This window comes from the organism of the source record quoted next, unplaced genomic scaffold (genome assembly GCF_019419815.1).
Source record: "Pyrus x bretschneideri cultivar Hongxiangsu unplaced genomic scaffold, Pyrus_bretschneideri_v1 Contig71, whole genome shotgun sequence".
Lineage (NCBI taxonomy): Eukaryota > Viridiplantae > Streptophyta > Magnoliopsida > Rosales > Rosaceae > Pyrus > Pyrus x bretschneideri.
In genome coordinates, this window is record NW_025999811.1 from 1185363 (window position 1) to 1201857 (window position 16495).

The 16495-nt window shown below is 36.6% G+C and overlaps 2 protein-coding genes and 1 long non-coding RNA gene across 4 annotated transcripts; all 3 read right to left on the minus strand.

Moving 5' to 3' along the window:
• Positions 1-1265: 1265 nt before the first annotated feature.
• LOC125472709 lies at positions 1266-4800 on the minus strand. The gene is made up of 3 exons (XR_007254631.1): positions 4510-4800; positions 3569-3900; positions 1266-3445 (listed from the first exon to the last, which is right to left on the minus strand). It is a non-coding gene; the product is annotated as an uncharacterized LOC125472709 (long non-coding RNA).
• Positions 4801-5462: 662 nt separating this feature from the next.
• On the minus strand, positions 5463-10112 carry LOC103959907 (ADP-ribosylation factor-like protein 8c). The gene is made up of 6 exons (XM_009372286.3): positions 9937-10112; positions 6898-6979; positions 6779-6811; positions 6527-6648; positions 5903-6064; positions 5463-5802 (listed from the first exon to the last, which is right to left on the minus strand). Exons 1-6 carry the CDS (start codon positions 9972-9974, stop codon positions 5685-5687), a joined length of 555 nt encoding a protein of 184 aa, XP_009370561.1. The 5' UTR covers positions 9975-10112; the 3' UTR covers positions 5463-5684.
• Positions 10113-11455: 1343 nt separating this feature from the next.
• On the minus strand, positions 11456-15035 carry LOC103959906 (probable inactive receptor kinase At1g48480). 2 transcript variants are annotated; one of them, XM_048574457.1, is made up of 3 exons: positions 14356-14670; positions 13459-14267; positions 11456-12405 (listed from the first exon to the last, which is right to left on the minus strand). In XM_048574457.1, exons 1-3 carry the CDS (start codon positions 14535-14537, stop codon positions 11780-11782), a joined length of 1617 nt encoding a protein of 538 aa, XP_048430414.1. In that variant the 5' UTR covers positions 14538-14670; the 3' UTR covers positions 11456-11779. The 2 variants fall into 2 exon arrangements, with proteins under 2 accessions (XP_048430414.1, XP_009370559.2); XM_009372284.3 differs by having other exon boundaries at positions 13459-15035.
• Positions 15036-16495: the final 1460 nt, after the last annotated feature.

The following is a 16495-nucleotide window of genomic DNA, read 5'->3' on the forward strand; positions in this document are numbered from 1 at the left end:
TAATTCTCATTTTCTTCAATCGACATGGAAATGCTCCTATGATGAAGGAATATGGCATGTCAATAATCATCATCAAGTCCTTTACCCACTTTATTACACTTAGAAGCATAGTTTTATCTGCTCAAAACAAAACTTGATTACTATCATATAACAGTGGGTGTAGAGTAAGTTGGGATACTGACTAGGCAATAGTGTCCAACCCAATTTTCAACTAGAACCTACACCAGTTTCACACATCAATCCCGTACTTGAATACAAATAACTAAGACCATGAGCAACCTAAACAACACTATGGCTGAAACTTCCAATGTTTGTTTTTTGCTTTGTTGAAGTTCTAGTGTTGGAATTTTCCTCGACGAAGTGCTAGTGTAAGAATTTCCTTGCTGAAATTTGTAATATTAGAATTTCTAGAATTGTAACGTTGAAACAAATTTTAAATTTCAGATTCATATTTTAAATAAGATGCACCCTCTTCAAGCACTTCAAAAGATACAAAAAAATTTACTCTTTCGAAAGCACATGCCAAAATTTTCCTCTCCCAAAAGCCACAAAATGCAACACCAATGTCTTTGGGTGAGTAATCTCTCGAAAAGAATAAGTGCATCAACTTCTCTTTTTTTTCAAGTAGAAGTCGGCTGCACCTATTTCTCTGCGGCCTTATCTTTCTCACACCCACCAATTGCTTTCAACAAATGCCTTGTATTTGTGCTTCCCGCTAATCCTAGCCAGTCACATGATACATTATATGGGTTGTTAACAAGCAATCAACTTGGGGTTGAAACAAAACAGAAAGGCCCAAGTCTTTTATTTTGCAATGCACATGCACGTCTTTTATTTTGTTCTCAGTCCCAAACAATATGCAAGTCCATTTGGTCATGCCCTTTATCGATCCACGCAGATTTCAATACAAGTCGGCTTTAAAAGAGAAATGTTGTGTTTCAACCTTCACTTGATTTGAAATTGAAATGGTTATTGAAATGGTTACAGAGGAACAATGGTAGTTTTGGTAGGCCGAACTCATGGAACTGGACCAAAATGCCGTGGGCCTTGGATCATGATCACTCACACTCAAGTTATAAATAAGAAAGTAAAAAGTAACTAGGCTGAACTCATAGAACTTGACCAATTGGATTGGTGGTAATGGGACTTCAACAATGACAAACCGAGCATATAAGGTCGGCTTGGCTAGCCTTTTGGGGTCCAACTGGAGGCGACCTAGCCGATGCCCACCCTTGGAGCCAGGGTTAGTTTTTGGCTATGTGAGACGGGGAATATGTGTATACGGGTGGCTGTGACACAGACAAGGAAGGGGTACGAATTCTAGTAGCAATTCACTACTATTATTTCAAACATGGCCCCACTATGAAGGCCGCGAGAGGAGCATGAAGGAAGGCCGTGAGAATAAGGGTGGGTCTGGTGCCATTCGGTTCCTTTTTTTGCCAAAATAAAAAACAACCAGAACTTACTATTCGGTCCAGTTTTGTTTGGTTTTTTTTTTGTTTATTTTCGGTTTGGTTTACTTTCGGTTCTGTTTTGGTGCCTTTTTTGGTTCGGTTCGATTTTTTTTTTAGTTCTTTTAACTTGATATTGTTATTTAGAGACAAAAGGAATATGGAGTGTGAGGTTTCTGAGGATTGTAATGTTGGACCAAAAAATGAAGTGCAACGTGAGAGATTTTTCAGCTTTTTTTTTTTAACAGCGTGAGGATTTTGTTAGAGAGAAGGCCACTGATGAGGGTATTAATGTTAGAAAAATGAGGATTTTTAATGTTGCACCAAAAAAAATATGAGAATATTTTACTATATAGAAAACAGTATGACAGATAAATGAAAAAAAAAAAAAAAAAAAACAGAGCTCTTGAAAGGCAGAGAGACAAAGTGAGGAGAGATAGGATAATCAAATTTATAAAAATAATTAAATATATTTGTTCGGTTGGTTTTCAAATCATTGAAACCAAAACCGAATCAACCAATTTCAGTTCAGTTTAGTATTTTTTATTTCGGTTTGGTGTTCAATTCATTTTTTTTTAACCCACCCTTACGTGAGAGGAGGATGATTATTTCAACTTTTTATACGCTCAAATCATGTTATGGATTTTTTGAATATTTTATTGCAAGATCTATCAACTTGATACAACACAAAAATAACATGTTTTGGTTCAATTCTTTAACAGATTGGGTTGTTAGCAAGTCACTCATTAAAAACATGTTCAAGATAGCGGATTTGACATGAGACCATCTATTAAGACAACGAATATGATATGAAATATACACAAACACAACAAACAAAACTCGTTTGTAAGTCTAATTTAAAGGCATACGATGCCATTCTAATCTCTCACTCAATCATGAGTCTCAAAGGCATAAGGTTTAGCTATTAAGGAATGGGCTATAACTATTGAGATACATGGGTTGATAAATGCTCGTAAAGAATACTACAAAGACATGTGAGAGGGATTATAAAATCCCTAAGTGGAAGGATTTATTTTCAAGTTATTCAGACATGCCTTTGCAATGCTCGTCAATAGCATTTCTAATCCTTTTATGTAATAGTGTATTGTCCATTCCCCACTAACTTGGCTTCATTTCCTTGGAATTTGAAAATCCCTTACCGAAACATAGCATTGGTGTCATATTACCACAAAGAGGGAACTTTGGGTTTATGTGTGCATAACAGGCATGCATGACAAAGGAGGCAAATGGTATTTGTCTAGTTTTCTTTTATATATTCAGGCTTCCTTTTTGTTAAGCAATGAATCTCCCTTTTGGTCTATTTGATATTTAGGCTCTATGGTATTTGTCAAGTTTTTTTGTCTAGTGGCATTCATAGAGTCTTCAAACAGATAAGCTCACAATATTTTGTTCCAAAACACACACCTAGCTAGTCCCTAATTATATTATATTATATATATATATAGGCTTTATTTATTAAATTCAAACTCTTTGATGTAGGAAAATGAAATTTAAGGGATGTTTACTTGCCATGAAAGTAAATGACAAGACTAGACTCGATCTAAAATGTTAGGTATTTCAACCACTTAATACTATTGTCTAGTACTATTCTTCACTTGTAAGTGAGAGATCTTATGTTTGATTCTCGTCAAAGGTGAATTTGAACCATATTATTGTTAGCCCATTGCATGCGTTGTCGCACAAGCTTTCAAACCTAAAGGTGTTTCGAGATTTGTTAAGGTATGAGTTGAAGCCCGAAATTGAGTGCGACCATCGAGACCTCTTCTTTCAACATATCCTTTTACAAATCTCGAAATACCTTAACGTCTCAAAGCTTGTGCAACAACGCTCGTGGACCATGTATGCCGTGAAACCCCTTCTCGATGTTAACTTGCTTGACCTTTTTCCCCACCATCACGAAACTACCAATGCAACTCAAATCTCCATGATAACTTCCATAACTGTGCATGTAGTGGGCAGCCTCTAAAACCATCCTATATTCACATCACATGTACAACAAAGAGAAAACAAAAAGATAAATCACATTTTGACTTAACATGCAACACCATTTTCAAAACTCAATAGAATAAATAAGGTCACGAATATGGAACACTTACGGTATAAAATTGCATCACCATGGATTGAGATCATCACTACTCTGTTCTAGCGGCACTACTTTAGTAGCATTATTTTTCCGGTTTAACAAAGGTCTCAGATGGTGATCGTAGCACACGAGCCACATGTTTCTTCTATTGCAATATGTTGCAAACCAAACCTTGAGGATTGCGTCGTGATTTAAGCCCAAGGTGTTTGTGGCAATGCTCTTGCCTTGTGTTTAAGGATATGTCACCTTCTTTTCTTTGCCGTCGCCTAATCGAATTAACGCATCAAATGCGGATGCGCCCTCTTTGAACTTGTACCAGTAAGGAATAACACTTACACAAATTATCTGCAATAACATATAACCCTACATGACATTTGATGTAAAAGCAGGAAAGAAATTAAAAAAGGTTTTGAAAACATTCGGGAAACACGTAGGGATTAGCCAAACAGATTTACAAGCTTTTCTCTCCCGCCTTACCATGTGCAAGCTGGACAACAGTAGCAAATGCCATATCAAGAAAATAGAGATTAAAGATTTATTTAAGGGAGCTCAGAATTTTCAGGCCCCAAGCAACAGGATTACGGCTCTATAAGAGAACAAGTTCAAATGTCCTAAATTAATTAGTATTTATTTATTCATTTATGTAGGAAATTAAATCTCATGTAATTTGGTTGGATTAATTATATTTTCTTATTGTTGGTGTCGTTAAAATTGGTTCTGGGAAAAACCTTGCCAAACTTAACTCACAGCTTCAAGAACACAAAACCAAATCTGGGAAGGTCACTTAAACAAGTAAATGCATGATCATCATCTAAATGACTTGACTCGAAATGTAAAGACAATTCACAAATCCAACCCAATCCAATACATACGACAGATAGAAGAAAAAATTATCAAACCTTTCACAAATTCACAAAGGCCTAAAAGGAAGGAGAGGAGAGGAGAAAATGGTACCTGGAAACGTCAAACGAGTTGGGGTTCTAGGTTTCACCATTGAGAAACCCCAACACTCGGTTTGCATTTCATTTCTCAACTTTGGAACTCTCTAGTCTATTTAACAAGTTGGGGTTCTAGGTTTTACAAGCCTATATTAACAAATACATTTTCCCACAAAACTGAAACGTCAAACAAATTTCTGAGGAAACAAACAGTGGATGTGTAGAGAGAGAGGTACCATTGTTGTGGATTGGAGGGTCGCTGGCTCGTGAAGGGCAGAACGGCTGCTACTTCCTTCTTCTCGATCAAATAGAAGAAACCCGAATTTATTTATGTATCGATAAAAGTTTAAAGGGTGTACGCCTCGTGGCAGTTGTAATTGGTTGAAAATTTTATCGAAAATTATTCACAAAGATTCTGAATAGATAGGCGTCACGTGACGCAATATGATTAGTTAAAAATCTTATCGAAAATCTACCTATAAAATTCTTACTCAATCATGACACATGACACTACGAGATTGGTTAAAAATTTTATCAAAAATTTATCCACTAAAATTGTAATTTCAAATAACCAAACATGGAGTGACAGATTTAGTTAAAAATTCAAAAATAAGCATGAAATTATCTTTTATTATTTTTTTACTTCGCATCCATACAAGTCCTCATCATTGTAATACAAATAGCTAAAGTTTTAGAGCAAGTACAACCAATGCAGCTGGTTCAAAGCCTGTAAGAATATGCGTGAAGAAAGAGGATCCTAAAGAGGATTTGGAAATCTTTTAATCGTGTTTGTTTATCGTACATCATACGATCATAAACTATTTTAATTTTTATTTATTTAAAATTGAACACAGACAAAAAACTGATCGTACAATATACAATAAATGAACACGATTAAAAGATTTTCAGGATCCTGAGAGGATCCTCATTCTTGAGTGATAACATAGAAATATTTAATTAACAAAAAGGTGCTTCTAATTTGGGATCCTTCATTTGAAATTGAAATGGTTACCAAGGAGCAAAGGACAATATAACCAAAGCATAACACACTTCGCAACTATACAACTCCTGTACAGATCTCTAGTCGGAGTATAGCTACCTACTATAGCCCAGAGTCTCGAAACGGTTGTTTTCATCGACATGTCTTTCAGCGCCTGATCTTCGCCTCGAAATGCAAGGGCCATTCGCGGATCATTTTGCTGTTTTGGAGTGTTTGATAAGCCAATCAATGACGACATCTATGTTTATGGAGTCCTTGCATGAAATCATATAGCAGCACACTTCTTTGTCCGTGATTGAATCAAGGCCTCTGAAAACACCCAATGAAAAACATCAAGTAGCAATCAGCAAAAAAAAAAAAAATGAAAATGGTGGGTGAAGCATCAACTTGTAGAATATTCTGTACTCACAGCTGATCAACCAATGCTTGCTTGGAAAGAGCCTCAGACTTGTCGATTTTGTTGCCAAGAACTAGTAACGGAATCCCGCTTAAAGAAGGTTTCATCAAGAGGTCGTGCAGCTCACTTCGAGCTATTGGAACACTGTCTCTGTCAGCAGCATCAACTACATAGCTGTGACAACATCCATCATGAAATAACCATTATGTGTACGGAAAAGAATAAACTAATACGACAAGTCTTGAAATCGATTTGCCGTCTGATGAACCATACATTGTTATCTCAAAAGAAACATATATTGTTGAAAAAAACTGATTAATGTCACCAAGGAGAACGATAATGAATGACAGATAGCCTACTTTGTATAATACCGGATGTAAGAATAAGTGTAAGGAACCTTCGTTTTTCAATAATATAATTGCCAGTTAAATTGCCATGGTTCTTAGAAGAATAAAATATCATAAAAGAAGAAAGAGCCCAATTTCGAATCAGGATTAAGTTTCACGAACAAAATATAATGTTCCTGCACAGTAGCAGACATTTGCTGGTTTCCTGAAAAGCAATTGATGGCAAAAGAAAGATATGTGATATTAAAACGAGAGAAACTCAGAGATAGTAAATGACTGAAAGACTTACACAATTACAGAGACGCCACGACAGTAACGCTCCCACATTGAACGGAACCTTCTTTGCCCTCCAAGGTCCCAAACCTTAATTGTCACATTTCCCTTGGTTACTTTTCGCATGTTGAATCCAACCTAGTTTTCAAAAAACGAATATTCCTCGTAAGTACTAGAAGTATTACTTTTCATGTTATATGCTTATTTATTTATTTGATCATATAAAATGTCAACATAATTCCTTAGTTTGTTCAAGAGATATGCTTACAGTTGGAATCATGTCCTCACTGTAGCCCCCTGTCTGGTAAAGAAAACATAGAACGATTAATGTGAAGGGAAAGCAATTGTGCATGGTATAAAGGACATGCAACGTTTGCGTTCACTCACAGCAATGGCATTTAAAAGAGACGTCTTTCCTGCATTCTGAAGCCCTACTAGTGAAAGTTCCATTTCCTGTTTAAAAAATAGGCTGACATGTACGAACACGGTTGGGTGACACAAAGTTAGCAAACTGATAACAGATAAATCCAGAAACCTTTCAATTTGAGACATTTTCATAATAACAGAAAGGCGAACCCCCAATAAGACTCACTGCAAACTTTATTTAAGGAAACCTGAAAGTATATAGAAGCCAATAGTTCTCACACGTTACAGCTTTTAAATGTTCAATCATGGCCGTATTCTACGAAAATTACTGAAAAATTACATGCTTCAAACAAAGGATCGCAATGTGCACATGGATTAACCGAAGTCATCATATGCAGAATCCACAAGGATGAAAATGCATCCTCAAACTTGTCCCATATCATATCCAATGGTTTTACTACAGTTAACACTTTCTCATGCAAGGAAATTCGGTTGTAAAACAGGTCTAATGACTCCAAGGTAGAGACCATTCTATCCTTGTATTATGTATTTTTAAATCATTCATGTTCAGCTAAGAAAAGAGATACGTCTCAGTGTCGCTAGAGACTGTTTGAACAGAAATAATAGACAACTTCAGACGAGTAGTTGGCATGGATTAGAAGGAACAAACACTTGAGGGGATAAAATAATTTAGAAAAGTCATAGGAATGATATGGGTTAAGAGGTTTGAACTAGCGAGCCAGAACATAGTCCATTATGCTTCAAAGTCATTGCCTTGATCGGAATCATCTAGGGATTCTAGGGACTTTTCATTTATATTGCTCATGTTTCAAGGACCTAAGAACTTATTTCACTAGACACTGCTCAATAAGAGCTACTCTACCTCTTCCTAGAACAGAAGAAGTATACAAAATCGAGTGTAGATATCAAGAAACAACATTAGAGAGAAAGAAGAGTTCAAATTGCTCCATCTCTTGACAAAACATTCCCAGATTATATTAGCTAAGATTTGCCAGCTCTTAAATCCATTAGAATCGTTTATCAAATGAAACCAAACAGAAAGTTTTTACATTAATCTGGATCAGAGGAGAAGTCTTATATTTGTGTCAGGATTCTGATAAGTTGGAAATTTTAAGAGTTTAAGTTTCCTTATTCTTGCTTCTGACACTTTCTTGTTTTAGTGTTCTAGGTACTGGATCTAAAAAAGCTTTTAAGAGAACGTGAATAACAAGTTCCAAAGTTTTTGTATGAACTTTTGAACTAGCACATTAAGTTTATATAGTTCTCTTGTTAAGTTTTTGTCTTCTTTTCTTTTCTTTTTTTGATTATTACTATTAGAACTTCAATTTAGTGCTCAGTTGATTTTAAGAGGATTGTAGATCTTCTTTATGTTCATGAAATGTGCAATGTGTACCCCCATTTAGGTATAGGAAATTCAATATCAAATAACACCATGAAAACTATATGTAATTATTTAAAAGGATTTAGAGCAACACATATGTGCTGCCCCTCAGGGAAACTTGAATTCCAACTTATGCATTGCTTCACTTGGTGGTGTCCAATGTTTCCAATATTTAAGCAGTAATGCAATCAAAACTTCAAAAGTCAAACAGGCATAGACTACAGTTAGCCTATCTCAACAAAGAGTATAATTGGTCTTTCAGTTCTGTAGATGGAAGACTCAAAGAAGGGTACCATTAGGTTCTGGTAACAATAAAGCTACAATTAGGTTCCAGTAACAATAAAGCTACAATTAGGTTCCGGTAACAATAAAGCTACATCAGATATTTGTTCAAACGTGTTCTTTATCCCATGGAAAGGTAGGGAGGCAGGAGTAAAATGAAAACCCAATAGTATCAACATGATATCACTCCCAACATCCCACCAATAAGATCTTATCAATAGCATGGATTCTTTTACCTTCGCAAGTGTCACTACTATGGTTTTAACAACGAAGATGACTTCAATCAGAATAACCACAAAGTTGCAATGTTGACAGAACAAAAAAAATCAAATTCCTAAATTTTCTCAGTCCACATATCTTTTCAGCAGCTAATTACACAGTAAGATAATCGTCTTAGTTCTCATGATTTAACTACTAAGTGCTCGAACCCACTGGAGTCACAAAGCCTAAAAGCAACCTAATTTGAGATTGATATTAAACATGAAGTTCTCAACCGAAATTGAACAGTGTATTGGAATTGGCATAAAATCAATATGTTCCTAATCTAAAACAAGTATCAATATAGGATAAAAAGATTTACGTTTTTTGGGTTCATCTGGACGCAAGCTAACTATTGTTTAGGAATTTAGTCTAGGATTTGGTTTCCTATGTATTGACGGATTTGGCTTCCTACTAGGTTTTGGCTGTAACCTATGTCATCTATTAGTCTAAACAGACGATCTGAGGAGCAGTTTTAAACAGAAGATTGTGAGGCGTTCATTGTGTACTTGAGAGCTATTGTGAATTTGTGGGTTCTCATGTATTTGATTGGTGATTAATAAAAGGTTCCATTAGTAGAAAGGCACTCCTCTTTGCATTTGTGGAAACAATCTCTCTGCAAAGCAAGGGTAAGGCTACTTACAATAGACATCCCCCCACTCTCGTAAGCGGGGAGCCTTGTTGGCTTGGGGTCGCCCTTTTGGTAGAGAGATACTCCTATCGGAGGAACTCTTAAATTGTTTTGTGTTCTTTGGAATTTCGTTTATCGCTTGGTTTGGTTTTCGGTTTAAGGAATAACACAAAGCTCAGGGTAATACAGATTCAACAAAACAAAGCCCATCCGATTAAGCAATCACTTTTCGGTTTCAATTCTACTATTTATTGATTGATAGCAACTTGGCATAGGACGGGAAGTTCTCAAATAAATCAACTTTTAGCACCTCAAATCTTGAAAATACAAAGTTGAGCACATAAATCAGAGAACTACAATACACATTCCAACGGAAACAAATCCAAAAGCTCAAAAAAAACAAATTAAACAAACAAAAGAAAGTGAAAAAAATAACATCAAAAATAAAAAATAAAAAAAAAAGAAAGGAAGAAAACGGAGAGGTTACCTGCGGAGCCAATTGAGGAAGGAATCCAGCAAACCCATTTTTTCGAAACAACTGAGAAATGGAGAATTTGTTGTTAAGAATAAGACGAGCAAGCAAACGGGAGGGAGGAGGAAAAAGGAAGCAGAGGAAGGAAACCAACAAGAAGGGAAACTTGGGCCGGCCCGACTCTGATGATTCCTTTGTTTTTCCCTCTTGTAATTGAGTGATTTTTTAATGTGATTGGTACACGAGATGATACATCACGTTGTATTATATAAATTATGAGATATGTATGCTAAAAATTTATTAATTTAAAAAATAAAATTTTTCACAACTTCTATTAAAATACGAAGTGTACCATTTGTGCTCCCGTTACAATGAAAAATTTCTCCTTTGCAACGACCGACCGCTGCTCCCCTGTTTTTTTTTTTTTTGGCCTTTTTTGTTTTTTTAATCTTTCTCAAGTTTTTAACTGCGGGTGGGCTCCAAACCGACCGAACCGACTGATCGAACCATTTTAGTTGGTTTTTATCAAGAAAATGGCTAAACAATTTAAAAACTAAGCCGAATTGATTTTATGCTGATTTAGTTTGGTTTTGATACTTTTGAAACCGACCAAAATCAAAACGAATGGATTATATATTTTTTAATTACAATTTTATTATCTTAACCCATTTCGTTTCAAGTTGAATTTTTTCCATTTAATGTAAATTAAGACAATATTATCATTCGTATTAAAAAATAAACAAGAGTTATTGTTTAATGATATTCCTCTTAATAGGGCTGCTATTTTAGTGGGTCTATTGACCAACCCACACGATATGGATTAAGTTGGGTTGAGTTATAAACATTAATAATTTATTTATGAGTATAAACATGAACGTTTGTTCAATAAATAGGTCGGGTTGGGTTAAAATATTATTAGCCCGATTGAAACTGAAGCACTCAAATGACAATAACTCTTAAACATACATGTATATTAGGTGGATATATACACATATAATTGAGTAACTTTTAAACGTATGTGTTCATTAATTCTTGATTTGAATAGTAAAATTTATGTATTAGTAGTATGTAGTGATATAACAACATCCTATCCACAAGACTTAGGCCTAATTTGACACAAGCATTGATTATTAATCACCCCTACTCACATTAAAAATAACAAAGAAACCAATTAAACCCAGCACATGGAACCCGCCCAACCCAACCCTCTAAACAATGATTTAGATGGGTTGGTTTACCCATTTTCTTGAGTGAAAATGAGTCAGAACAATTCCAACCCGAGCATGTTGGGTTGGCCAACAGGTTGAATACTAACCCGACCAACCCACTCAAGTACAAATTATCCATGCAGAGAATCCCACAACCCAATTTGGGATCCCAGAGAAGAAGAGAACCCTCAAATCATCAAAGTGCTCAAAACTATCTGATAAAATTATTCTCCAAGCAAAGAGATAATGCTTGATTAGCTGAAATTAAAGAACAAATGAAGCATTTTCAAATCAATAACATTTGCATCGAGCTCAAAGCCAAGAAGAAACAGAAGAGGTGAGAACACCTCACTCAGGCAAACTCAGATTCGCAATTTAGGCAACCGCGTTATAAACAACAGTAATACAGATATCCCCCTCCACAAACATGAAACAGTATAAACGGTAATATACATGGGGTAAAAGAAGAATGCTACTAAGAAAACAAATATGGTGAAAACGATAAGGAACCATGATCCCGGCCGTAAATTTTCTCTCACGAAAAACTCAAGAATAAACAAATTATGCCTGACCGGAAGGGCAATGCAGGAAGAGTGCAGATCTATGTTCAATCCTTCCGGTGGTATGCGCTTGTCAGCTGAAGAATACTGCTAAGAAAGTCCATCGTCTCCATCATGAGATATATCAGGATTCGGATCATGTCCATGCTGTAAGCTGGAACTGTAAAGCTCCTGGATTCGGCTAGTCACCTCACCCATTGAAGGGCGGCTATCAGGGTACGTAACAGTACATTCAAGTGCAATATGTAAAAGCTGAACCATATCCTCCTCAACATTTTGGTACCTGAGAAGCTCGGAGTCAAACACCTCGGCTGTCCACTCCTCTCGAACCACTGAGTGAACCCATCTTGGAAGGTCTACTCCTTCGTCATTCATGATAGCTTGGGTTGGAGGCTTTCCTGTAAGTAGCTCCAAAAGCAATACGCCAAAGCTGTAAACATCTGCCTTTTGGGTTACTTTGCTAGTATCTGTGAGTTCTGGGGCACGATAACCAGAAATGCGGTTCGGAGTAGAGGTTGGGCTTGCAAGATGAGCAAGGCAAAAATCAGAGACACAAGCTTCATAGGTTCTAGTGAGAAGGATGTTTGAAGATTTAATATTTCCATGGGAGGTCGTGGGACCCTGAGAATGTAGATATGTAATTGCACGAGCAGCTCCAACAGCAATACCAGACCTTGTTTCCCAAATCAATGGAGTCCTTCCAGAGCCTCTGGCACCTGTAGTGAAAAGATAAATAAATGAAATGCTAACAGAAAGATGGTGAACAAAGAGAACAAAGAGGTCCGGCAACATTGTTGTTTTCCAACTTTCGATGTGGGTTTTTGAATTTTAGCACCGCTGAAGAGCACAACACGGGCGTTTGGTGCAAGACTGCTAGCATTATTAAAAATTTAACCAATATTTGCGAATTACTTAACAGAAACATTAAATAAAATATCATATCTTACCAACAAATGGAGCTAAGAGCACCAATACATCATCAATATAAATAATAACAAAGGTGCCAAAAACTGAATTGAACTGGCATACCAGTTGTTTCTTACCAGAAAGACAATAAAAAAATTATGCACTGCATATGCACAAATTCAGTCACACACACACAGAGAATTACAAAAGATGCTTCTTGCTTTCAGGAATAATTATGCACTGCATATGCACAAATTCATCCAATGTGATTTATTGCCAACGAATAATGGATTTAAAAATAAAAGATAGAACTGCTTCAAGTACGTCAAAGCTCAGAAGCTTCCAGCATGTCTTTGCACCTGGTCCATGTAAGTTCTGCTAGGCATATGGGACTAAATGCCACATCTCTTATCCAATACAAGAGACCAGTAATCAAATAAAGACATCCTTCTTATGCCTATATAGCTTAATACTTTCTTAGGACCTCACATTTTGCTTCTTCCATGTAACAGAAACAGCTCCAATGGGTCACAATCCTAGTTGCTCTCGGACGAAATTCAGTATGATCTATTATTTATTCCGTGTCTTTTTCAATATGTATTGATATGTATAGCAAGCGATGACAAACAAAAGGCTTCCACATCACTAGTCCAATTCCAAAGACGTGACAACAAAACGACAATGCAGTTGACATAGAAAATGTACCAAAAATCCATCCAACGGAGAAACACAATCAAGAAAAACTCAATTAACATGATATACCAACAGAAACCGTTTACAGAAAAACAAACGGGAAAATACCAACAAAAATAATAGCTACAAATCATAATGCAACTAATGGAACCCCAGAAAGAAGTGCTCACCGTGCAAAAGAGCAGATAAGCTTCCCATAGGCATGTAATCATACACAAGAAGCTTCTCATCCCTGCTATAGTAGTAAGCCCTGAGTGGGACCAAATTTACATGATCCATTCTCCCAATCTCTTCAATCTTCTCCTTGAATTCCTTCTCTGATACAGCCACTTCCTTCAACCTCTTCACTGCCATTGACACCCCCCTATCCAAAGCGGCCTTGTACGTAGTCCCAAAAGTCCCCTTTCCAAGTACCTCAGCGGATGCCCTCAACAAATCCTCCAAATCAAACACCCTCACCGCATCCCCGAAGAACACTAAACTCTTACTCCCACCACCACTCTTTACATTCCCCTTCGGTGCAGATGAGGAACCAGTACTCAAACTCCTATCCATCACCGCCCTTCCACGGGCGGTTTCAGCCTCCTGAGGCTTCCCTGTCACGACAAAGTTTGTACCGTTTTCGCCATTTTTCTTTCTTTTACACAAAAATATCACAATGGCAACAATCACCAAGAACCCAATAATACTACCAATCACAATCCCTGCAATTGCCCCACCAGCCAACTTATTCTTCTTCCCAGCACTCTCAGTCTCATTACAGGGCTTCAACGGCTTCCCACAGAGCAAATTCCCCTCAAACGCGTTTTTGGGCCAACCTGAAAGCTTCGCCGGGACCGACCCGTTCAACTGGTTAAAGGAAACGTTGAATTGTCCCAGAGACGACAAACCCAGCTCAGGAATTGACCCAGTAAGCTCATTTTCTTCCAAATGTAGACTTACCAAACTCGTCAAATTATTAAACCCCGGAGAAATTTCACCGGAGAATTTATTTTTATCAAGGTTCAATCTCGTAAGGTTTTTCAATTTGAACAAAAACTCAGGAATTGGACCGGAAAACGAGTTACCTTGCAAATAGAGTTTCTGAAGGTTGACTAAGTTGACAAGGTCGTTCGGGAGTGGACCGGAGAGCGCATTTACGCGCAGAGAGAGGCTTAAGAGCTGTGTCAAGTTCCCGAGGCCCGGAGGGAGCTTCCCGACGAGTGCCCGACCCGGAAGCCTCAACTCGGTGACCCGGTCCGACTCGCATTTGACGCCGAGCCACGAACAGGGGTTGGTCTCCGTCACGTTCCACCCCATTGTACGGCCTCTCACAGCGGTCCTGAGCGCCAGCAAGGCCTCTCTGTCGGACGCCAGATCAGAATTTGCAGTCAGGAAAACACCAAGCCAACATACCAGTAACGAAATCAGCTTCGAGGGCTTCATTTGTTCAACTCCAATGGCGAAAAACAGAGGTGGGTTTGTTCTTCGGGGCGCGTTACGAAATGGGTTTCATCCGTTTTGTGAGTTGAACTCGAATTTGGTTGTGTAGTGTCTGTTTGGCTGGCGAGAAAGTGAGAGAAAACGAGAGAAAATTGAAGGAAGGAGGGGGACGGTTGAGAACTTGAGAGGACACTGAGGTTGTTGCGTTTGAATTAAGCGCACCGGAAATTCAGAAATGGCGTTTAAAACGCGACCGATTCTGTACGTGCAGGTGTAAATAGTTATAATGCAGCCACTGACTTTTTTTTAGAAACATTAAAGTACGTGTGGGAATGGTTGAAAATTTTGGGGTTTTGGGGAAGTTTAAGAGCCAATCATCAACGCAACGGAAGCTTCGGAATGGACCCATACATTAGGACGGTCTTCAAGTCTTCAAAATGTAGATGTGAATATCTTATACGGGTGTGCTATATACATTTTTTTTTTCCTTCTCACATACGTACTTAATTTACGATCATCAGATCAAATAAATTAAAGAATATCAAATAACAGAATTAACAAAAGATGTGTGAGACACACCGCACTTATTATATAAATTTAACTTTTTAGTCAAATGGTTCATCAGATTGTCAGGTTCTTGAGATTTAAAATCGATACTTGAGATATAAAAACGATACCTGAAATTGTCCACTGTCAATTATTTTGGTTCTTCTATGAAAAATCCCATAAAGAAACCACTAGTTTAAATAAAGGGGTTGATTTGACAAAATACTATCAATTTAATTGAGATTTTTTATAAAATGATTGATGATGCATAATCTCATTAACGACTTCTCTCGATTTTAAATCTCATAGATCAAAATGACAAATTATTCTAATCTCAAAGATTATTTTGGTTAAAAAAAAACTTATAATTCTTGGGTGTGCATTAAATGGTGGGTCTAAATTTAGGGAGCATATCATGCCATGACTTGGATGGACTTACCTTTGTCAATAAGAAAATGTATACGGCCAATTAGGAAGTGCATTAAGATACGTCAAACCATTTGTCATAGTAACAAGGAAAGGAAATTGATTTTTACCCAATGTTTTTTTTCTCTATTTACGTATCTGATTTGTTTATATCGATTGATTTTTTTCTTCTTCTTCATTCAATCTAACGGTCTATATAATCATGGGCTATAGAGAAAAATGATGTCTTTAAATTAGTTCCTTAAAAGATCATCTAGCTAAAAAGGAAATTGTATAAGAAATAATTGATTACATAACACCTTGAAGTTCTCAAATTGATTGGATTTTTTGCTAATTTGAAATCGTTTTTGTTTGTAAAAAGATTTTGCTTTTACTTTGTATCTAACGGTCATTTATTGGAAATATACGGTATAGGTAATGGGATTTTTGGAATGTTTGAGCCTAATCAAATCTGAAATTATGGGAGACTTTTTTTTATTATCAATACCCTAATCGTTTTGGTCAATATATAATAAATGGGAAGTGTCATTGACACTTCAAAATTTCATTCTACGCTCCTCACAAAGTGTATTTTTCTTTCATAATGTAAAAAGTTTGGAGTGTAGAATGAAATTTTTAGAATGCTAATAACAATTCTTTAAAAAATAAGAAAAATAACCCAAAAAATTAAACAAATAAAACCCCAAAAAAGGCCAACCAACCAAGACACACGTCACATGCCTATTAGAACCAGTTCATACTTTTATATAATGTATTTTTTGTTTTGGAATAATTCATATGATACTACGTCTTTTAGTGTTTATGCTCGACATG